We start from the raw sequence: 25,213 nt of genomic DNA on the forward strand, positions 1-25,213 counted from the left end.
TTAGAATCTTAACCCCAGGCCAGCCGGGACAGCCAGATCTTTAAGGCGGCGCGGAAGGACTGGAGGGTGGTGAGGGTCCGAATCTCCACGGGGAGTTCGTTCCAGAGGGTCGGAGCAGCCATCGAGAAGGCTCTCCTCCGGGTAGTTGCCAGTCTACACTGGCTAGATGATGGAATTCGGAGGAGGCCTAATCTATGCGATCGTATCGGTCTAGTGGAGGTAATTGGCAGTAGGCAGTCTCTCAAGTACCCAGGTCCAATACCATGAAGGGCTTTATAGGTGATAAGTAGCACCTTGAATCGCACCCGGAGATCAACAGGCAGCCAGTGCAGCTCGCGGAGGATAGGTGTTACGTGGGTGAAGCGAGGTGCACCCACGATCGCTCGTGCGGCCGCATTCTGGACTAGCTGAAGTCGCCGAATGCTCTTCAAGGGCAGCCCCATGTAGAGCACATTGCAGTATTCCAGCCTAGAGGTCACAAGGGCACGAGTGACTGTTGTGAGGGCCTCCCGGTTCAGGTAGGGACGCAACTGGTGCACCAGGCGAACCTGGGCAAATGCCCCCCTGGTCACAGCTGACAAGTGATGTTCAAAGGTCAGCTGTGGGTCCAGGAGGACTCCCAAGTTGCGAACCCTGTCTGAGGGGCGTACAGTTTGACCCCCCAGCCTGAGAGATGGAACACTTGGCCAATTCGTGGGAGGGAAACACAACAGCCACTCGGTCTTTTCTGGATTGAGCACAAGTTTGTTGACCCCCATCCAGTCTTTAACAGCCTCAAGACCCTGGCTCATCACATCCATCGCTTTGTTGAGTTGGCACAGGGCGGACAGATACAACTGAGTATCGTCCGCATACTGGTGGTATTTTATCCCGTGCCGTCGAATGATCTCACCCAGCGGTTTCATGTAGATGTTGAAAAGAAGGGGGGACAGGACCGAACCCTGCGGCACCCCATACGTTAGGGGCCTAGGGGTCAATCTCTGCCCCCCAACTAACACTGACTGCGACCTGTCCGAGAGGTAAGAGGAGAACCACTGTAAAACAGCGCCTCCCACCCCACCTCCCACAGTCGTCGCAGAAGGATACCATGGTCGATGGTATCGAAAGCCGCCGAGAGGTCAAGGAGCACCAGGATGGAGGCATGGCCTCCATCCCTGGCTCTCCAGAGATCATCGGTCAACGCGACCAAAGCGGTTTCTGTGCTGCAGCCAGGTCTGAAGCCTGACTGGAAAGGATCGAGATAGCTGGCTTCCTCCAAGGACCGCTGGAGCTGAAAGGCCACCACTTTCTCAACAACCTTCCCGACAAAGGAGAGGTTGGAGACCGGACGATAGTTATTTAAAACAGCTGGATCCAAGGATGGTTTCTTCAGGAGGGGTCTTACCACCGCTGCCTTTAAAGCGGGGGGAAAGACCCCCTCCCGTAATGAGGCGGTAACAACTGCCTGGATCCAGCCTCGTGTCACCTCTCTGCTGTTTACAACCAGCCAGGAGGGGCACGGGTCCAGCACACATGTGGAGGCTCCTACAGCTCTCATCGCCTTGTCCACATCCTCAGTGGTAACAGCTTGAAACTCAACCCAGCGATGGCTTACCAGATCATCCCCTAGTGCCTCGGCTGGTTCTGCAGAATTGGAGTCCAGGTCCACCCGGAACCGAGCAACCTTGTCTGCGAGGAATTGGACGTAATCCTCAGCCCTGCCCTGCAGCGGATCGCCCGTATCCCTCCTATTTAGGAGGGAACGGGTTATCCTAAACAGGGCGGCTGGGCGCGACTCAGCAGACGCAACCAGAGAGGCAATATGTGTTCTTTTAGCCATCCTAATTGCTCGAATGTATTCTCTGGTGCAGGTTGTTAAACGTGCTCGGTTCGATTCAGATTTACTGGACCTCCATAAGTGCTCTAGGCGTCTCCTTTGGCGCTTCCTCTCCCTGAGTTCCTCAGTGAACCAAGGAGCCCTCCGGGATCCACTGCCTCGGAGCGGCCTTAGAGGCGCAATCCGGTTAAGAGATTTCGTCGCTGCCAAGTTCCAGGCAGCAACTAGGGTCTCCGCCGGACTGCGGGCGAGAGTACCAGGAATAACCCCAAGCTCCGTCTGGAACCCCAAAGGGTCCATAAGTCGCCTGGGGCGGAACCACCTGGTCGGCTCCTCCTCCCTACAGTGGGGGTTTGGTCTCCGAAAGTCAAGCCTCAATAGGTAGTGGTCTGACCATGACAGGGGCAAGATCTCGCTACCCCTCAGACCAAGATCACAACTCCACTGCTCCGAGAGGAATACGAGGTCAAGCGTGTGACCCGCTGAGTGGGTTGGTCCTTGGATTACTTGGGTCAAGCCCATGGTTGTCATGGAAGCCATGAACTCCTGCGCTCCATCAGAGCATTCACCGAGCGAAGGCAAATTGAAATCCCCCAGAACCATAAGCCTGGGGAACTCAACTGCCAGCTCGGCTATCGACTCGAGGAGCGAGGGGAGGGCTGCTGCAACGCAGTTAGGAGGCAGGTACGTTAGCAGCAAACCCACTTGACCCTTGAGGTCCAACTTCACCAGCAGGGACTCACACCCGACAAGCTCCGGAGCAGGGATCCTACGAGGTGCTAGAGACTCTCGGATAACAACGGCCACACCCCCACCCCTTCCCTGAGCTCTCGGCTGATGGAACACCTGAAAACCCTCTGGGCACATCTCTACGAGGGGGACTCCTCCCTCCGGGCCCAGCCAGGTCTCAGTAATACATGCCAGGTCTGCCCTCTCGTTTTATAAAATAAAATATATACAGTTAAATATTAATTAATATGGGGAAAATGTTATGATATATGATATAACTACATAAAGAAGGGAGAATGATAATAGACTATACTGCATGGAAGATGGACTTTTTGGTATTAAATATTATGGATGCTCAGCTAAAATAGGATATGAGGATATGATGTTAATAGAGGATTTTACAAACAAGTAAATGAAATGTCAGCATGTGGTTATGGACTAAATCTTTGGCATAGTTAAGGTTAAAGGATGTTTGAATAACTGTAGTTAACTAAAAGTGGAGGTATAATGATGGCAATATGGTAAACATTTGAGTTAAGATTTTTGAATTAATATGAATTAATAGAAGAGATGCACCAAAACATGTTGTAACCAGCTGATATACATTTTTTTATATATATAATATATACCTGTGTTGTTGGTTTTTTTGTTTGTTTGTTTTTTCTTCCCTGCCTTGTCTTTTGTTCTTTTTGTCTTTTTTGTTTTTTGTTTTTGTTGGGTTTTTTTTTTCCCCACTGGTGTGGGCATGAATTGTTTAAGAGTATTATTATTAATAATATTTTAAAATAATAATTACAGTCAAATGAAAATGGACATATGACGATGGTGATATGTATGAATATCTGAGTTAAAATGCTTGAGTTAACATGAGTTATGTTTGTTGACTGTGGAGGAGATGTACGAAAGTTTATCTGTGACCGACTGATACACTTTCTATAGCATGTAAAGAAGGATGTTGTACTTGTTTTAAATTAAAAATAAATAAAAAAATTTTTTAAAAAAATGACTACAACTTTGCAACGCAGTGGAGTTGCCATGGTAACGGCTTCACAGTACTCCACAAGGGGGCTCCCTCTGGTAAGGAGGAAAATCCAACATCAGAAATTACCTTTGGTCCAGACATTTCCCCCCTATAAATAAATACCCGGGCAACGCCTGGTTATCAGCTAGTTAAGAATAAAAACTAAACCAAGGCGACAGACAGCGCTGGGATGAGATTTTTTTTCTTACCTGTCAACCACTTTCAGGGAAGAGCACCCCCATTATGGCTCCAAGCCAACCAGCAAAATCAAGATATTGCATAGATAAAGCCACAGAATAATCAGTTGAAACTGATTCAAGAGAATCTTTACTTTTACTTCATTAAACTTAATTGTGCTGCTTGATAAATGAATACATTCCATAACTAATGGCTCCATGTTACCTGAGGTACCATCTGGGGAGGGATTGGCCCACATCCACCCATTCCAGCAGAAAGGGCATGCTGTGGACCCTGTCAGTCAAGATATTCTGCTGCCAGTATCCAGGAGAAGAGCCTTTTCTATCATGGTTCCCGTCCCCTGGACCATTGTTCCTCCCAAGCATGTCCGCACCCACTCTTTTGGCCTCCCAAAAGAGCTTGAAATCATGGTTCTGCCAATTGTCCTGGACCCGTAATCAAACTGGAGGTAATTAATGGATTGAGGTAAGACCCCCCTCCTCCCTGTGTGCATCTTGCTCCCTTCCTTTCCATCTTTGTCAATTTTAAGACTATTTTAATGTTAATGTTTATTTAGTACATTATTACACTAATGAATTGCTTCTCTTGTTAGATCTAACTTGACTAATCCACAAAGACTGATGTCTGACCTTTGCAGCTCCTATACACAGTATAAGAGATAAAGTGTCAGAAAAAGTATGCTATGGCTGCTAAAATCCTCATTTCCCCCCTTGTCTTACTGTTTTTTTAAAAATACTATTAACTGGAGGAAGAGGCTGTTTTGTGGTATCTGAAGCAGAACAACTAGATTGTATAATAACTTTGTACCACATAGCATCAATCTTGCTAACTCTCAAGAAGACTTTTTTCCACTATGTATTCAAAATGGACTGCGATTAATGTGTGTGTGTGTGTGTGTGTGTGTGTGTGTGTGTGTGTGTGTGTGTGTGTGTGTGTGTACAGTGCATTCAGGTATATAATGCATTCAGAAAGTAGTCAGACCCCCTTCATTTTTGTCATGCTGTAGTCTGATTCTACAGTTGTTGAATTTTTTTCTCATTAATCTACACTCAGTACTCCATAATGACAAAGTGAAAACAAAATTTTAGAAATGTCTGTAAATTTATTAAAAAGAAAAAAACTGAAATATCACATTGGCTTAAGTATTCAGACCCTTTGCAAGAATGCTTGAAATTTAGCTCAGGTGCCTCTCATTTCTCTTAATAGTTAGGACCAGAGATGGGTTCCTACCAGTTGGGCCCGGTTTGGCTGAACCGGTAGTGGTGTGCTGGCCTGGGTCGCAGAACCTGGAGCGAACCAGGCTGGCCATACCCCCAAACGGTTTCCCAGTCGCCACCTTTTTTTTTAGTTCTGTGCGTGCTCAGAACAAATTCCATTGAACTGTGCATGCACGTGCAACGTGCATCCAGCGCATGCGTGAAGCGCCCGCATAAGCGAATCAGCAGTAACGCCAGCTGAAACTCACTCAATTATGACGTTCCTACACTTTGATTGGAGTCCACCTGTGGTAAATTAAATTGATTGGATATGATTTGGAAAGGCACACACCTCTCAATAGAAGGCTTCACAGCTGACAATGCATATTGTAGCAGAGCAAAAGCCATGAGGTCAAAGGCACTGTTCCCTCTAAGGTGCGCGCATGCGCGGCCGCGCACATGGAAAGAAATCCCCGCACAGAAGTTTCTAACTGCCGCGCAGAGATTTCTACCAAAGCAAATGTGGGGAAGTCCTTTGCAGGCGGCTAGAACTGGCCTCCCGCAAAGGACCTCCCCAGTCTTGTTTTGATGAGCCGCCAGTCCTCTTGCTTCTTCTCCTTCATCAGCAAAGCTCCCGCTGGCTTCCCGGCCCATGGCAGTGGTGCCACTCCCTCCACGCGGAGCCCCTGAGCTGGCTCCCACGTTATCCCTTCCCCTTCCTCCTCTGCCGTGCTTTTGAGGCCGCGGGAGCTAGTAGGAAAGCGGCGGAGGTGGAGGCGACGGCAGGGGTAACCCAGAGCCCAGCTGACTCCGCCCTGCCCCCTGTGAAAAAAACTGAAGATGGAGCAGTGAATGAATAAACCATAAAAGCAACAAACAGTTAATGCGTAAGTAAGCTGAGGAGCAAGTTCTCAACTAAGGAAGCAATATAAGAAAGAAATATAAAAAGCTCAATATGCCAAAACACTTATTTTAGTCTTCATTTAATTACTTGTATTGTAGTCTGATGTAACGTCTTTTTAAAGTTAACGTTAGTTAGAAAATATAGGGTACAAAACTTAAATAATAAAAAAATTGTACATTCATTTTGAAAAATAAATGCAATACTTGATTAATTTCATATCTTTATTTAAAATAGTTTTGGCATGGCATATGATTTTATTGACTCAGTTGGAAATGATGTGGATGTTGTATCTGATTCTGAGGTATATATATTCTTAAGTAACATAACATATAGCATATTGTCCAAACTTGCTAGACTATTTAATTGATCTTACTACTTTAAAGGGGGAGAGTTTCATGATAAATTATTTTATTACATTTATGTTGCATTTATATATTATATTTATTACATTTATATTCCACATTATATATTTGTATTGTTATTTTAGTGTATATTGTCAATTTCGATAGATATTATATTGATATATCAATACTGATTTTAATCATACTAAATAACAATTACTGCTATTATTTATCAGCATTACATATTTACAGTTTTTAATATCGAGTTAGTCGTATTTTAGAATAATAGCGTTATCTTTTAATAGGATAATTGGCAAAATCTAATTCACATGTGATGGGTTGCATTCCAAAGGAATGTGAGAGGACAGGTTGCCTGCAAAATGCCAGGACCCAGGCCAGGACCCTGTTGGTGCCATGTCTCTCTCTAGCCAGTCTAACAATCTAAAAGCTGAGCAGAGAGCCTTTTTTTTTTTCAGGGTGAGCGGAAAAGTATAGTCTTTGAGTGGCACTTTTCATGCCTGGCATTCATCAGGCTGAAACCTCGCTAGCAATCGGCGCTTGACGCTTGGTATGTTGCGCAAATGTCCAGCAGACGTGACAGCAGTTCAAACTGTGGCTCTCTTAGGTGCTCAGGCATGAAACTGTGCCGCTCAAACACTATACTTTTCCGCTCACACTGAAAAAAAATTAGAGGGAACATTGGTCAAAGGAACTGCCTACAGAGCTCAAACACAAGATTATTGCAAAGTACAGATGGAGGGAAGGCTACAATAAAATTTCTGCTGCACTGAAGGTTCCTAAAAGCACAGTGGCCTCCATAATTCTCAAATGGGAGAAGCTTGGCACAAAGGTGCTTCAACAAAGTATTGAGTGAAGGGTCTGAATACTTATGCCACTGTGATATTTCAGTTTTTTTTTAAAATTGCCACCAGAAAACATGACATGCAGAGGCCAAACACACGGCATGCAGAGGCCTAAAACGTGATGCACAGAGGCCAGAAACACAATGCGTGGAGGTGGCAATCGGCAGCAGTGTGCTCTGGCGACCCCAGAAGCCTTGAACAGGTCTCAAACAGAGCATTCAGAGACTGAAAATGTGAGATGCAGAGGCCAAAAACAGAAGCCACGGAGGGGGCAATGGTCTGTGGCAATCCCTGCAACTTGGAACAGGTCTAAAACGTGACATGTGGAGGCTGAAGGGTGGGGGTCGGCAGGTGGGCAGGGCTACATTCGGTGTATAAGACACCCAATTTTTCACCCTCTTTAGTGGGGGTGCATCACACTCCAAAAAAATATGGTCATTTCTGAACGTTTTGTTACCAGACTAGGTAACACCATCAGGATTTTCTTGTCCTATTATCCTTAGCTTATAAATGTCTTGTGTGCTATTTTAGACAGTTGGTTATATGAATGGTTGTTCGTTTGGTGCCATATTTAAATTCTGAGCAGCTTAGTTCTCTTGTTAATTGGTTGTTTGAATGGTCTGGTTTCTTACATATTCATATGTTGAATCTCAATATGCTTGCTAATTGCTCCTTTAGTAGAATACCAGGTTTCAATAAATTCACATGTATGGTGGGTTGCTGGCATGGCCAATGATTTTTGTTCCTTCCCAGTCGAACTGGTATTATCAATGTAGTTTGATATCAGAGATTTTTGGTCATGCTGTTTAACTGTTAGTTGATGTTCATAACCTTTGTTTTCAACTGCCTTCCTGTTTATATAAAATTATATATTTTATCATATTTTAATATTAAAGAAAATATACATGTTTTCACTTATTACTTTTATTACTGGAACTCTAGAACAACAGAAAACAGTTTCCAAATAAGAGTCATGATCAGTTTTATCTGCTGTAAGGGTAAACTTACCATTGATATTTCTTTGTACAGTTCTCTCAAGTTTCTGAGAAATTTGGAAACAAAATAATAGAAGACTTGGTTTAGCCATAAAACTCTCTATAATACAGTTTTATTTCTCCTTAAGGTAGTGATGGTTTATGTAAATAAGTAGAATTTTGACTACACACTTAATAACAATATCATAGAAGTATTTCATATACTCAATACATCAGAACATGAACAAGTTGTAACAGCAATATATTTCCTTTTTCTTTAGAGTCAGTTTTAAAAATAACAACTGCAACTTAAAACCATGAAAATATTGCGTATTTTCTAAAAAAAAATACTTAGTGAAATGTCACATAGTGAATTTTTTCCTTTTGTCCACCAAAAAAAAAAAAAAAAAAAAAAAAAAATCTCTCCAGAATGCCTATATGCAATTCTTCTCAGAAAAGGAAATGTGTTATTGGTTCCATGATCAAAATAAGTTTCATGTGAAGTCTCTTAAAGTAGTAAATAGGTATTATATATCTTTAGATTGATCATCATCCTCAAGCTTCCTTATTTCATTTTTTAGACAGTTGATAGTTTCACGGCTTGCTTTTAATCTTTCTTTAAGTTCTGCAATCTCAAAGCTGGTCTTCTTCTTAGCAGCTTCCAACTTCTCTCGAGTTTTTACTTCTACACTGGCAACTGGAAGACAAATATAGATGATACTTTGCTTAATTATTTTTTTCAATATTTCTTTCAATGTTTAGAAAGGCAGTCTTTGTTATTTTGAATCAAAAACATTAAAACATTCTGGACCAAGCACCATGTGTTACTGTTGCTAGTACAATACAAACTATATTTTTAACATACAATGCCTTTAAATTGTAGCTGCAATAAAATTATCATTTTAGGACTCCAAAACAACTGGATTAGCTTATCTTCAATACAAAGTTGGCATAATCTGCATAAACCAAAAGTTCTCCAACAATAGATTGGTGTTGCATTTTGCTAGACACATATGGCTTTTACCAAGCTGCTGGCACAAGGGCATCGTAGATTCCAGACCTTCAATGTGTTGTGCTCACAACAACACCTCCTACCACAGTCCAAAAGTGACCTAGCCAGGATCAAAATTCTCTCCCTTGCCTCTTTTTCAAGGACAGTTCTGTCTAGATTTCTGAAGGAAAAGGATTCAGCAGTCTTTTCTGGGAAAGATTGTGATCCTTGACTCAGCTTAATTACAGTGCAAAATAAATTACTCAGCCTATTGATGCTACAAGCAACAGCCACTATTATTACTACACTAGTAGTTAATTATGAACCTTTAAAATAAGCTTTGTAATAGCCTGAAACCCTCTGTCTATACAACAGCTGGAGAATGATAAATAAAAAGGGTTTCTAGTTCTCCAAAGAAATACTATACTAATTGAGACTTGGCTTCTCCTCTGCTTGAGTGAGCCAATTTTTCTAAATGCTTACTTGAGCAGGAAGAAAAAAGACAAGGGCAGGAAGAAATAAAGGACATTTAACCATCTGCTTCAGAATGGCTTATCAATAAGGTGGAGGTCAATTCAAATGTTCATCAAGAGGCAGAATTAAATTGCTGGGGATGGACCTGATACTAAGAGATTTCAAATTGAAAGCCTCAAATTGGAGGGCACTGTGGTTGGCTATCCTCATATTAATGTTATATAAATAGCTTTCCCATAATTAGGTGAATAGTGCAGGAATCCTCTTTTTTAAAAAGAAACAAAACAAATCCAGCCAACTATCGCCTCAGCCTAATGCTACAGATAAGAGATTTATTTGTTTGATTGGCAAGTTATATGAAGGAACCACCATGAAAGTTTAAATAGACCAGCCAGTGATATTATAGAAAAAATCTGGGCAAGTGGTGGGGTATGTTTTTTTATTTATTTTGTATATCAATATACTTTGAAGACATAGAATAGAAAAACTATTGATACTTTTGAACTGTATCCTCGGAATACTATGGAGAACCCCCCACCCAAAGAAACTCCAAACCTATCATCAAAGCAACCAACCCAAGGTTCTCATTAAATCACAAATGACCAGATTCACAAAGACCTAGTTCTCTGGAGAAATTTATAATGCTGAGACAAGCAGAAATAAAAGTCAGTGACTGGCAGCAAGATAGACAGACTTCGTGATGGGTGCACCATTAGAAGACATGAAGATCCAGGGAGGGGAGAAAGCTTATTGGTGAAAATCTATCTATGTGGTTGTTAAGAGCAGACACCAATTTGATGGCACTTACTTCATGTATCTATCTACAATATTACCACACAACTTTAATTCCCATAGACAGAAGCTCTTTGTACTTTCATATGCAGGTTAACACAATGTTGCTTTCTATAATACAGACACACACACAGCTTCTAAAAAGATGAATGATAAATGGTAGCGTGCTCACAATTATTCTAGGGGTTCATAACACAACAAAGTTTGAGGAGCATGACCTTAAATAGTGAAATTCTATAAAGACCATATAGGATTAAAATATGATGATTATTCAGAACTAACCTTTCCATACCTTTCCATATTTACTTTTCTCCATCTGGACTAAAATACGCATTATAGACAGAGAGGGTTTTTTAAGTAAAATATAATTTTCATGAAAGCCAAAGCTAAAGTGCAGATCTTGTTTAAGTCATACAATAATGATCGGAAAGAGGGTCTTCAAAATCAAGTTTTAGTTTATCTAAAATCAACACATATTACTGAAATCTTGGCGTTCAGCACTTACATTCTGTTTCATGCTTATAAGCACCAAGTGTTAACTGACGAGATGTAGTTAGCAGTTGCTGCATCATAGCAGTGGGATCCTGAAAAATCTATTGGAGAAAAGTAATACATTTCTATTATTTGCCAACTATGTAATGTTTCACAGTAAAATGGACAATATATATAATTATTTAATTTGGTTACTAGAATATTCCAATCTAATGGATCTTTCTTCCTGAATATCCAACATGCACCAAAAAATTTGGGGAACCACTCTCTGACAGATTCAGACTATTAGAGTTTGAAAAGGAAAGGAGAAGAAAAGGAGACTATCATGCAAAAGCTGATGTAAGTTTTTGTTATCATACCATCTCATCATAAAATTCAGAAACAACAGTTTTCTTTCCCAAAATGGCATTTGTATCAGACTGAAACAGCTTCAGTAAATGATAGAGAGTCACCTGTGCAATAAAGAAATCTGGTTACTACCAAATAAACAAATCACACAACAGAAAAGAAATAGAATATTTTACATTTCAGTTTGCCATGATAACTGAAACCGAAAACTTACTTTATATAGACAAAAATTAATAAACTTAAATGAATTAGTAATTACAGGTCACCTGCAATGGAATAACACTATTTGCTGACATTTTTTTCAGAAGGCAAAACCTTTTAACCTTCATTACTGGCATTTATTTTTCGTAGAGACACAGGGAACCATTTTAAGATTATGCTGCAAAATATTTGTTTCCTCATAATTTGGCACACATAATTGTTGTATCATTCCCAGAGACAAAGCCCAAAGTAATACATTTAAGTGATTCATCCTCTAAATATAGGTAAAACTTTTCAATATTTTCCCAACTGTTATTTTAAACAGGATGCACTCTTCATGTTGTTCTCAAAATTCCAGCCAAACTCCAGTTAAACTGAACCACATGTCAATCACAAATAATTTACTTATTTGTTTTTTTGTCTGTTTTATTAGACATTTATAGGCCGCCCTTTTCCCTGAGGGGACTCAGGGAGGCTTACAATCAAAAAGGAAAGGGGGTGTACAATACAAAAAGAAATGTGCACAAAAATAAATTAAATAGTAAAACTCAACATTCACTCAACATTCGGGAGGGGCAAAAGTAAACTTATCCCCAGGCCTGACGGGCTAGCCAGTTCTTGAGGGCTGTGCGGAAGGCCTGGATGGTGGTGAGGGTACGAATCTCCACGGGGAGATTGTTCCATAGTGTCGGAGCCGCAACAGAGAAGGCTCTCCTCCGAGTAGTCGCCAGTCGGCACTGACTGGCGGATGGAATACGGAGGAGGCCAACTCTATGCGATTTGATGGGACGCAGGGAGGTAATTGGCAGAAGGCGGTCTCTCATATAGCCAGATCCACTACCATGGAGTGCTTTATAGGTGGTGAGTAGGACCTTGAAGTGCACCCGGAGATCGACAGGTAGCCAGTGCAGCTCACGGAGGATCGGTGTTATGTGGGCGAACCGTGGTGCGCCCACAATCACTCGCGCGGCCGCATTCTGGACTAGCTGAAGTCTCCGGATGCTCTTCAAGGGCAGCCCCATGTAGAGCACATTACAGTATTCCAGCCTGGAGATCACAAGGGCTCGAGTGACTGTTGTGAGGGCCTCCCGATTCAGGTAGGGCCGCAACTGGCGCACCAGGCGAACCTGGGCAAATGCCCCCCTGGTCACAGCTGAGAGATGGTGGTCAAAGGTCAGCTGTGGGTCCAGGAGGACTCCCAAGTTGCGGGCCCTTTCTGAGGGGTGTAAGTTTTGTCCCCCCAGCCTGAGTGATGGTATGTTGGTCAAATTTTTGGGAGGGAAACACAACAGCCACTCGGTCTTGTCTGGGTTGAGTATCAGCTTGTTTGCTCTCATCCAGTCTTTAACGGCTTCTAGACCCCGGTTCATCACGTCCACCGCTTCATTGAGTTGGCACGGGGCGGACAGATACAACTGTGTATCGTCCGCATATTGGTGGTATTTTATCCCGTGCCTTCGGATGATCTCGCCCTCGACTTATGATTATACCGTGAGAAGAATTATAGTCATTGACTGCTTTAGGAATTGGTGACATATGCAATCGACTTTCACAGAATGTTTAAAAAGTCATGTTGAAACACATACAGATATACCCAGTTAAACTCTCTCTCATGCTAATGTTTTTTCTCTAAACATGGCTTAAAACAATTCAGCTGGCTTTTCTTTAACCTTAGCACAAAATTCACCAGTTACATTTTTTTCCCAACAAATACTAGCAATTTATACATGACCTACCACATTTTAGCTTAGCTGAAATAGAATGTCACTTCTTCAAGGTAATCAGATGTATAAAACTGAGTATGGCTCGAAGAAATAACCAAGCAGCAAATAGACATGAAACTGGAATTACTTTTATTGGGAACATTGACAGGGAAATATGATTAAAAACCATAATATCTAATTTTACATATCATAATGGCAGCCAGAATTATATATGCACAAAAATGGAATAATAATTTTGCTCCATCAGAGGAAGAGGTGATAAGGAAAGTCCTAGAGTGTTCAGAGATGGACAGCCTCACAAAAGAGATCAAAGCTAAAGGAGAAACAGATTATTATAAGGTATGGAATGAATGGTATAAATGGTTAGGGGAGAGGTGTAAAGCTTAAGGAAAGATTAAACGAAGAAGATACAGGAGTTAGAAATTAGTAATAAATATGTATAAATGGAAATGACACACAATGAATGACTATAACTCAAGAAATGAATACATTTGTATGTATAAAAGCACTGGAATTACATTTATAGATAATGGCATAATGGAGTATGGGGGAAATGCATATATAATGGATGTATACATATATGGAAATGTTGTATAGAAGGAAACTGTTAAAGTTTTTTTTAAAAAAAACTGTATAATAAAAATTATTTTAAAAAACAAACAAAAAATGAGTATTGCCGTTTGCATTGGGAAAACTACTTACCGGCCTTTCATTAGGATCAATAAAAAATATCTTAATGATGATTTCAAATTCACCCCAACCTGTTTCAGTGATCTCATATGGTGGTTTAGTTACCACTAAAAAAGGAGGAAAACACTAAATATTAGATATCCAACTTTGAAAAATAATGAAACCATTCTACTTTCATCTAAGACTGTTTAAATCATACCTCTCAGTGGATTACCATAGCTTTCATGTAACTTGAACTGGATTTTCTTTACATAAGCAGACATATCCTAAAATTAAAAAGAGCCAATAAGAATTTACATATGTACCATAGTTGTGTTTTATACTGTGTCTCTTTGTCACACATCATTCCATTGATTAGTTCCAGTACTTTTTACAGATTTTAAGTTATTTTCCTCATGCAATATTTGTGTGTCCTCCTAATGATAAGACATTCTGAACATCCTTATATATTTTATCTAACGGTGCTGAATAGAATATCCTAATTAAACATTTTAAATACCCAAAATTTAAAAAAATGGGGAAAAATACATTATTGTTGAAAATATTTTTGCTTACCTCATTTCTATAGGGCTTAACATAAACTGTCCACTGATGTGTATGCCCATCTTCTTCCCGTTTCTTGCCAAAATAGCGGGCAACATTACCATAAACAATGGGTTTTACAATAGTTACACCCTTGAAAGAAAAAAGCAAAATCATTTTACATTCTTACTTTGAAGCTTTAACACAGAAAGTTAAAGATTCTTTCTTAGATCAGTCTCTTCCCTCAGAACTTAGTCAAGGGAGCCAGTGTGATCTAATCATCAAGGCACAAGACTAGAAAGCAGAAGTTTATGAGTTCTAGTCCTGCCTTAGCCATGAAAGCCAATTTTAGGCCAGTCACTCTCAGCACAACTCACTTCACAGGATTGTTGTTGTGGGGAAAATAAGAGGAGGAAGGAATGTTGGATGTGTTTGCCACCTTGAATTATTTGTAAAAATAGTAAAAATGAGATACAACTAAAAAGTAGAATCATGTAAGAATTCCAACTTGTATATAATGTAGATTTAAAGTTACACTGTATTTTTAATTACAAAAACTTTAGAAATTATTTTTTTCCTACACACATACTTCTGGACTGACTGGCCATACTGTCACCCATTCCTTTCTCACCTCTCATCTGAATCACTACAATGTGCACTAGATGGTTCTGTCCTTGAAGACCACTCAGAAACTACAGTTAATCCAGAATGGTGCCATGAGGATCATTCCTAATACCCATGTGACACTGCTGCTTTTCTAGCCGATTGCCAGTAAGTTTCCAGCAGCAATTTAAGGTGGTGGTTTGACCTACTAAGCCTTTCATGTCAAAGTGCACAGAGATTTTGAAACTGCCTGTCTCTAATTAATACTGCCCAACTGATAGGATCTGAAAGGGTAAACAAAACTTTACATTTTGTCACGCAAAGTGTCATTTGGTGGACAATATGCATAATCTGTTGCTATAGCTGATCTTTGGAACCAAATTCTCCCTAAAAACTGGATAGCGCCAATTCTGCCTATATTGAAAGGCTTTAAAAACTTGGTTCTTTCCGCAGACATTAGGTAAACAAGATTTGTGCCAATTTTGACTCGTTTTTGTTTTGGAATGACTGAAGTTGCCTCCAGCACAATATGTTTTAATATACTTTAATTCTGAAGGGCTATTATGTTATGATTACACAATATTGGACTATGGTGATTGAGAGGCTACATACATTGATTTGATAAATAAAATTGAAGAAATTCAGTGTTGTGTATGTAAATATTGGATCTAAGCTCAAGTCATATTTAGACCCATTAAAATAAATGAAATCAGAATGGTTATGAAATATCAGAGCCACTAATTTCAATGGAACTATATTAAGCAATATTATATTTGCTATGAGCATTTAATTCACTTCAATATTCAGCTTTTTACAGCTTTCAATGTTTACCAATATTGGAAAACAGTATCAATTTTATTATGACTCATTGTGTCTCTTTAGTAATGCCCGATTGGAAAATGATTGATATCCTATATGGAACTTTACAAGTAGTACTCGACTTACAGTTTGTTTAGTGACCATTCAAAGTTACAATGGCACTGAAAAAAGTAACTTATGACAGTTTTTTAGACTTACGACCTTTGCAGCAACCCTATGATCATGTGATCAAAATTCAGATGCTTGGCAATTGGTTCAATCTATAACAGTTGCGGTGTCCCAAGGTCATATGATCACCTTTTGTGACCTTCTGAATGCAGTCAATAGGGAAATCAGATTCACTTAATCATCGGGTTACTAATCAACTACAGTGATTCATTTAACAACTGTGACAAGAAAGGTTGTAAAAGAGAGCAAAGTTCACTTAACAAATGCTTCACTTAACAAAATAAATTTTGGGCTCAATTGTGGTCATACTTTTGAGGACTATCGGTAATGAATTTCCTGAAGACAGAAAGTTAGAATGTAAATATAAAAGTAGTGTTGAAAAATTTAGCATTATAAAATAATAAGCAATCAATAAGACATATAGTCAAATCAGTAGTTCCAACAAGAAACTAGAATTCTTGGTTGTGTAATCCAATTGAAATGTACCAGCACTTACTCCCAATACTTATAATTATATAAGGTTACAAAGTTACTTGATACAAACCTTCTGAATTATAAAAATTGGAGACCAACTATTTAAAAAAGTTATGCAGGTTGTTCTCAACCTACAAGATTTCAATTTCAATTTCATAAAATTTGTATGCCGCCCACTCCCTTGGGACTCTGGGCGGCTTAAGAGTTCATTTAGTGATTATCTGAAGTTAGAACAGCACTGAAAAAGTGACTTGTGACTGTTTTCACACTTAGGACCACTGCAGCATCCCTATTGTCACCTGAACTGAATACAGATGTTGGGCAACTGACTCATATTTATGACAGCTGCAGTGTCCCCGGATCTTATGACAAGCAAAGTCAATGGGGAAGGCAGATTCCCTTCACAACCCTAGTACTAACTTAACTGCAATGATTCACTTAACAACTGTGGGAAGAAAGTGGTAAAATGGGACACAATTCACTTAACTGTCTCACTTAGCAAGAAATTTTTTAGACTCAATTGTGGTCAAAAGTCGAGGTCAACCTGTAAATAAATCTGGAGACCAACATCTTGTTAAAAAATACCTTATAAATTATTTGAATGTCATTTGTTTGTATTACAGCAAACTACACCTTCACCATACAAAACTAGGTAATATTTAATAGAGAATTCATTTGAACCATAAGTAGGTACTATATATGGCTTTTTAAACAGTAACTACTTAAAAAATTGCAATAGCTTCAGCATCCCCTTTCTTACACCTACCATATTAATTCTAAAAAGTCATAAATTAATGAAGAATATACATAAAATCTGAAATGATGAAATATATAACAATATACGTGATTTGTTAATTCAGCAACGCCGATGGAGAGTAACAGAAAGATTAAATTTAGGGAGAGTTAAGTTTATATTTAAAACTAGAAAAGGTAAGTGAAGCACGAACAGCCTTCCAAAAGAATTAATTACAGTAACTTAAATCTTCGGAAACTTGTATGCAAATAAATCATTCGGTCTCTAAGCTGCAGGAGACCCTTCGGGGTTAGTTGCAGCAACAACCGAGACGGTTCCCTCCTTCGAAACAATTGATTCCGCAAAGCCATTTAAACCAGGGGTCTCCAACCTTGTCAATTTTAAACCTGGCGGACTTCAATTCCCAGAATTCCCTAGCCAGCAAAGCGACCCCTGACCAATCGATACCCTTGAAGCTGGGCAACAAGCCGCCCCAAGGGACCAAATGTGCGTCAAACCCTGCGATCGCCTTGGGATCCAACACCGCCCTCGGGAGGAAGGGAAGCCGTTTGCGGATGGTCCCCAAAGCCCCCTCCCAGCGCCCCTCGCACCTTCACTCTCCCACCAGAGTCAGGCCCGAACTCAGCCATTCTTTTGAACATATTGCACCGGAAGAGAAGGCTCCCTCGCGCCGCTCTAGCGCAGCCAGGGCAAGGCCGGCCTCATCTGCCCGCCCAGGGAAACCTTCCCTTCTCTCCGCAACCCGGCCTCCGCGCTCTGGGAGGAGTCCGCGACCCTCAGTACAAGAGCTTCCGGGTGAAAACGACGTAAACGCCCATTGGAGGCGCCTTCCCATTCCCAGCAGGAAGCGGCGGGTTGGTTACATCACGTGACCTCCCGCCGCTTTAGTTTGGCGAACCAGATAATGAAAATGAAAGGCTGGAAAGCGAAGACAAGCGGCGGTCGCGCTGGCTGTGAAGTGCTACATTTTGGAATGCAAATGTAAGCTTATAAATGCAATTCTGAGTTACTAACCGCTGTTGAGATGCTCCTCGGGAGTTTCTGTAATCCAGGTTAGCCTACTATGAGAAACGTCTATTTGAATTCCGTGTTTCAAAAGTCTATCTGCCAAGCTTCTTTCTCCCAAATGTCACACTTATAAGCACTTGCGATACTGTTGTTGTAACCGAATAAATTTTATATTATAATTTATTTATATTATTAAGATAATAATATAACAGATCCATCTTAGGCTCTGAAGTTAGTATACTTCCTATTAAATTCATTTAATTCCCTATGCTTTTTATAAAGGAGACATCAAAGAACTAGTTTGGTGTAGTGGTTAAGGAAGGCATCAATCTAGAGACTGGAAAACTAAGTTCTAGCTCTACCTTAGGCACAAATCCAGCCGGGTTACTTTGGGCTAGTCATTCTCTCAGCCATAGGAAGGAGGAAATGGCAAACCATTTCTGAAATCTTGCCAATAAAAACTGCAAAAGGTGTCTCCCAAGAACCAAGACTGAGTTCATGCACTGTATACTTACTGCCTGTTGTTGGAGCCAATTTCAGAAATCTGTTTCTCTCCCAAGAACGTTGCACTAGTGCTCTTATAGCGCTATGCTAGTTTCAAATGAAAGATTGATATCCAACAAATAGAAAACATTAATTTTAGGATTGTTATATGGGATTCTTAATATTAGTGATATCTTAATGATAGCTATTTAGCTGCTTTCCAAAATACCCTGCTATTATTTTAAAACACAACAGTTGAATTTTTTGACATCTAACCTATGTCAAGGGTGTCAAATTCATGTCGTCACGTGACACATCACCTTTTCCCCTTTGCTAAAACGGGGGTGGCGGTGGCCAGCACCACACATCCACCTGCAGGCCATGAGTTCAACATCCCTGTTTTATGAATATGTGAGCTTCAGCTTGTCTTAACTGTTAACTGTTGTTACCTTTAAACTTCACAACTTACAGGGGAAAATTTAAAGTCCCAACGAAATATGTTCATGGTTCTGCATTTAATAATAATATCTGAATATTTTGCCATTCTGTAATTTAATTTAAATCTCATAAGAGTTCATCTGGAATATAGCTCATCTTCTTTCTTCAGGAGAAAACAGGATAGTACCTGGAAATTAAGAACTAGGAGACTGAAAATATTTTTAAGGGCATTGATAAAATCTTCTGTGGGAAAAATAAATGGATCAAAGTATAGTTGATGGGAAATATGGAGACACATTTAAGAGAAATTTTATACTGAGAAGGAAGTTAAAATAATCAAGGATGAAAAGAAGAGAACAAAATAGATTCCCAAGAATATTTGATCAACTTCAGAACTGGAAATACTGTAAATTGATTATTTCGTTATACAAATGTACATTATAGACTAGGATCAAAGCAGAAATATTAAAAGATTTGGGCCTTCAAAGCACCAATTACATTGTGCTTACATTTGTTTACATGAATATGTGTACAGAGTAATAACAGTAGGATGAGGAGGAGGAACAGTAATAAATCATTGTGTTTACATAGAAATAATTGCCATAAAAATGATAAACATTACCTTCTCTATTTTATTTTTTATAAGATATTTTGCTCAGCTTGTTACTTTCCTTTTTTTCCAGAAAGAACAGCTTACATTTAACTTCAAAAAAACTTTCATAGTTCCATGAAAAAAGACAACATAGACTTAAGCTTTCATTAAAATGTGTTTTATTTTTCTCCAATAAAAAGAATTACTTCTTTTGCAGATTAAAAAACCAACTAATGGTTCAATACCAAATTCTTAACAGTCACCTAAAGTCTAGAAATAAAGGTAATTAAAATCACCAAATGATCAAATAGAAGTGAAATGAAATTTTAAAAGCCATTTCTAGAGGCAGAGATTTGGTTTATAAAATTTCATATGGTATGACATTATTCCCTCTTACCTTGTGAAGCCATTTAAGTTCCAAAAATTCAACACATTCAAGATGTTCTTGAGCTGCCAGGTATTAGAAAGTCAAAAGAACCTGGGTTGGTTACATATACCAATTAATTTAAAATCTTAGTGTACAGTGCTTTTACTTTCATGTAAACATTTGTGCAAACTATGACATAATAAATCCCAACCCCAGCCATGTAAAAGTATCTAAAGAAGTGGTTAGCGCCACAGGCACTAAAGAAGTATAATATGAAAGTTAAATCTGCCCACTTTTAAGGCAATGTATTTACAAGTAAATTCATAGAATCTCAATGTTTCACAAAAAATAAGCTGGTATCTAAATCATGCCAAATCCGTCAATAAGGAATGCAAGATCACAACTGCTTGGCATTTAATTTCACTTTCAAGAAAAGCAATTATAAATTATTCTAGGAATCCAATTGAAAAATATTCCCTCCTCTGCTTCAAGTGTGTACCTGATGTGTCATGTGATAATAGATAGCATAAAGGAAGTTCTTCAAAGAGGTACTTGCCTATTTTGGCTCTTTCCACCATCAGTAGTCTCTTTCCAATAACCTGTCAATAAGGCGATTAGCTTTCATCTCCCCACCCCTTTATATAGAACATCCTACTCTAAATGCTGATTAATTTGACATTTTGTGGAAGCTTCTAAAAATTTTGCCTAACAAGATTATCAATAACTACAATGATAAATTGTCTCAAGTTGGAGAAAATTGTAAAATCATTTAATACCCAAAGTTTAATACAATGTAGAAAAAGATGTCATTCTCCATGGAGAAAGCAGGGTTCTGCAACACTTCAAATTCAAAGGCAAAAAAGTAATCAGAGTATATAAGGGGCAAACATATCAGTTGGTTTTGCTTCAAAGTAGTTATGCTCTTTTCCCAACGTCATGATGCAGGTGTACGGATTCAGAAAATACTTATTTAAGGTGTTGCAGATAGGCATTACATTTGTGTGTCTGCATGATCTGAAGCACTATTTTGCTTCTAAATCCAAAGTGTGGCAGAGTTCCATGTTTATTGCATTTTTGGATCTCAGCAGAGTTGGACTAGAAATGTATGAAAACAGAAATGTTACTGCTTATATAGTATGGCCTTACAACATTCTTTCATTTTGCCCTGCTGCAGTCCCATGTTGTATTCTAGAGAATGTCTTCTCAAAAGTGGCTTTTGATTTAAAAAACTGTATCCCAAAAGCTTGAAATAATCTACATTTGTAATATGGATACTGTGGCATTATTTTTATTTAAACTAATAATTTACAACTGCAAAGAAAGAAAGCAATATTTGATGGAAATGAAAATGTATTAATAGTTTGCATAAGCATGTGTATGTTTGCTGATGGCATAGTATGTACACATACATAAGGAGTATCAGTTTCTTATATAAAATATTTCTAATGTGCTTTTTAAAACACCTTGTTCTCAGATTAACTATCTGGTTGTTAAATAAATTCCTACTATTCTTTCTTGCTCAGATGAAAATGTTATTTTCATTAACACAATTTTCCCTATTTCTCAGATTTTTAAGATTGACAAACAGTTGAAGTATGCACATTTTACAGAGTATGTTTAATGCTTTTACATTAAAAGCTGCATTTTAAGGCTGTGAAATCTTACATCAAACAAGTAAACAATGTGAATAAGACCCTACATATAAAAATTAGTAGTAAGCTGGAGTGAGAATCTAACCACTATCCAATATTGTATTTACAAAAGAGTTCTTAAAACTGAAGTCATTATATACATTTAAAATCTGCAGTTCATATTTGACAACCAAATAATCCAGGAATAATCAAAAGCAGTCAAGCACACACAATCTCAAAACTAACCAGGATTTTCACTGTAAAATTAATTAAGAAATCTAAACATAAGTAACATGGATTGCATTCCCACTGCAGTATTTGCAATCAGGTTATTGGAGAGACACATGATAGGTAATGGGCAAGATTTTAAATATGACAAAAAAGAGTGCATATCTGCTTAGTATGCAATTTGAAAACTTATTCTAAAAACAAAGTTATCCAGCTATATGTATTAACTCAATACATTGAGAGAAAATCTATCCAATTAATAAATTCGCTGTTCTGGCTTAAGTTCAAATTAGTTCCAAGAGTACCACCTGCTGCAACTATGCACATTAAGAAACGTGACAGTGACATTACAGGTAGATGCTGACATACCTAAGGAGACATTAATTAATTTAAGTCTGTGTTTTGCTTTTAATTTATATTGATAAAAACATAAAATACCTCTTTTTAATCGACGAATATCTATATACAGAACATCAAGTACCTACTTGGATACATTTTCCTGTCAGAAACAGAATAAATACAGAAATCCAAACAAATTTCAGTAGAAGCCTAGAAAATATCCAGATTTTTGTTACTGTCTTGTGAGTATTCACAATAATATATCCTGAGTTTGCTCACAGACATATCACAATTGGAATGCCTTCATTTGTCTTAAAATCTTTGGAATTCTTTAAATGTTAATTGAAATTAATAATTCAGATTGGAAAATAATTTTTACCTACAATTTACTACCACACATCAGAAACTTTCACACTACATATATAAAAAGTTATTTTAAAAAACCCATTCATACTTTGATTTTTGGCAAATCCACTGCCAGCAATGGAAATCTTGAGAAGAAAACATAAAATAATCTATATAAAGCAATAACGCTATTTTTAAACTGTAAAAAGTTACACTAAAGTAAGTTATAATTTTAAATTATTTTCATTTTGGTTCTTGGATACTAAGTTTTCCAAATAAAATGTATCCATGATGCATATCTAACTTACCTGGCTGTTTCTTCAGCTTTTGCTTTTTCCAGTTTTTAGTCCAGATTCTTTGTGCACATTCTAGCTAATTAAAAATGCATTACTGACTGGAATTCTTAGGGCAACGACAACCACCCTACATAAACAAGCCATTCCAAGTATGTGAACAATTTCCCCGTTTTCTGATTATATACCTATTCAGCCCTGCACAAAGGAAACAACTCAAAACCTTAAGTATAAAACTTTTAAATAAAAAGAGTACATGGACCCAAACATCTCAATATTTTACTTCAATCAATGTTTACTTCTGAACTACCTATTTATTTATACATATATACACACACGCGCACACACACACGCACACACACAATGAAATTGGAAGCTAAATCGAAAGTAATATTAACATTTCCACATACTAATTAGGTAAACCGATCATAATAATATGCTTAACAGAAGCCAATTTCACATAAAAATGTGTTAGATCAAGAAAACAAACCAAGAATGAATCATAAGAATGTCCAATGTACAAAAATGATAAAGGGAGCCATTATAAAAATCTTTTCAGTGAACATTAACATATTCATACCACTCCAGTTATTAACAACTAAAAATTAATTTGAAACAGACAAGTCTATACAATAGGTTAAGTTGCACTGACTCAGTTAAGCATTTGATAAACTGACTTTTATAACAATGTAAATGAAGTCATATTGGATAACCGTCATAGACAGATATTTTATTTCTACTCTGAGCAGGATTATGAACAGAACCAGTATAGTAATTTGAGTGTTTCCATGTGCAGCTAATAATGAGTGGATATATGCTAGTATGCATATTTACTTAAATGTAATTCCACTTTCAAAGGGTTTTACTCCTGGGTAAACTGAAACAAAGATCCAGATAATACCTTATGTATATAACTGAAACACACATATATTTTACTATGTAGGTTTCACTTATCTTAAAAACTGTAATTATATTAATTAAAAAACTCAAGACTGATCATGGTTTTTATCGTTATAATTGCAGAATATATATGGTGTATTTAATTTCATATCTCAACAAATTTATAATCCAATTTATTAAGATATTGATTAAATATTAAAAATGATTTTCATTAATTCAGAAACCAATTGCCGTAAATTTGGGGAAATAGAAACATTTAAAATGTTGACAGCTTTGAAAGAAGAAATTAGGCAGGTACAAGTAAGAATCTGAGAAGTCTGTTTTTATCAACAAACATTGCTGAGCATTACTATAAATCTACTGTTGAATCTGGAATACATCAGATTTACATCTACTTATTAGGGCAAACTACATTTTATTGTGTAAAGAAACTTCTGGGATTTTTATTTTTCAAGTTGTTGTTTCTAGGGAACTCTTTTGTACCTACTGTATACAACTGTGTGTCTATGGATACACTATCAAGAGTATTTGGAAATAGGACATAACAAAAAAATAAAGAATGACCATCATCTGAAAATGCCCAATGTTGTTTTCTAACATTTTATAAATAAATATGGGGTATTTAGTTCTGTATATTACAACAGAAGTCTTTTGTACACTTTAACTTAACTTAAGCCTAAATCTTCTCCATTGGAATTTCAATCTACAAGGATCAGAAACACTAATTTTTTGGTATACTTTTAGGCATGTTCAAAACCATCTATGTAAACCTGGCTATAAACTAATAATGTGATTTCTATTCTAGTTTCATCATAAAGTTCATCAAATACAATAAATTGATGCATTTGTAAAAAATATGCATTTTGTTAGAGACATTTAACACCATTAAATATTGCTGAACACAAGACGCTCCCTGAGGTGTAAACATCAAATAACTCGAACAGATTTACACATCAGCCCCATCAAACAGTTTATTACAACACTACATCTATTATAATCAAATTGGTGCGCTTTACAGACATTATCTAGAACATTTAAACAAGAACCAACTACTATAAAAACAAGCATTTACTTGACTTTTCTTCCAATTGCCTGCACATTTTAATTGTCAAATATATATATATAACCAGTAATAGTTGCAAAAAGCTACATGTTTTAAATCACACAGGTTCCTTCAAATAAAAACAGCTAAGCAACATAAAAAGTAAGAGAGCTACTGGTTACCATATATGCAGATTTGCTTTATTCAGATCTATTCCTGTTCAATTTATCCATGAATCCTTTACAGCTCTGTTCGATCACAAGAAGCAAACTGCTGGACAAGCCTCTTTCCACGAAGTTACATTTCTTTTCTGGCGAGGTGCTCCTCTTCCTTCAGCTGTAATGTGTTAAAATTTGTGATGTAGATTTTGCTAGATCCCACAGCAAGCAAAAATGGTGGTTTAACTATACATACACAATTTACAAACATCAAATCTATTTCAGCATAAAAATA

At 38.0% G+C, this 25,213-nt stretch overlaps 2 protein-coding genes across 5 annotated transcripts in view; both read right to left on the reverse strand.

Moving 5' to 3' along the window:
* Positions 1-8,436: 8,436 nt before the first annotated feature.
* On the reverse strand, positions 8,437-17,871 carry YEATS4 (YEATS domain containing 4). The gene is made up of 7 exons (XM_014072398.2): positions 17,685-17,871; positions 14,310-14,429; positions 13,954-14,020; positions 13,767-13,861; positions 11,151-11,243; positions 10,805-10,892; positions 8,437-8,739 (listed from the first exon to the last, which is right to left on the reverse strand). The coding sequence occupies exons 1-7, from the start codon at positions 17,733-17,735 to the stop codon at positions 8,570-8,572; spliced, it is 684 nt and encodes a 227-aa protein (XP_013927873.1). The 5' UTR covers positions 17,736-17,871; the 3' UTR covers positions 8,437-8,569.
* Positions 17,872-24,675: 6,804 nt separating this feature from the next.
* Positions 24,676-25,213, reverse strand: part of CPSF6 (cleavage and polyadenylation specific factor 6) — a 38,328-nt gene continuing 37,790 nt past the window's right edge. For all 4 annotated transcript variants that reach the window (XM_087723460.1, XM_087723459.1, XM_087723458.1 and 1 more), the window contains one exon: positions 24,676-25,096. The gene's annotated coding sequence lies outside the window, so the exon portion shown is untranslated. The remainder of the gene's footprint in view (positions 25,097-25,213) is intronic.

This window comes from Thamnophis sirtalis, unplaced genomic scaffold (assembly GCF_051295495.1).
Source record: "Thamnophis sirtalis isolate CommonGarterSnake01/CBP01778 unplaced genomic scaffold, rThaSir2_p1.2 scaffold_9, whole genome shotgun sequence".
NCBI classification, from domain to species: domain Eukaryota; kingdom Metazoa; phylum Chordata; class Lepidosauria; order Squamata; family Natricidae; genus Thamnophis; species Thamnophis sirtalis.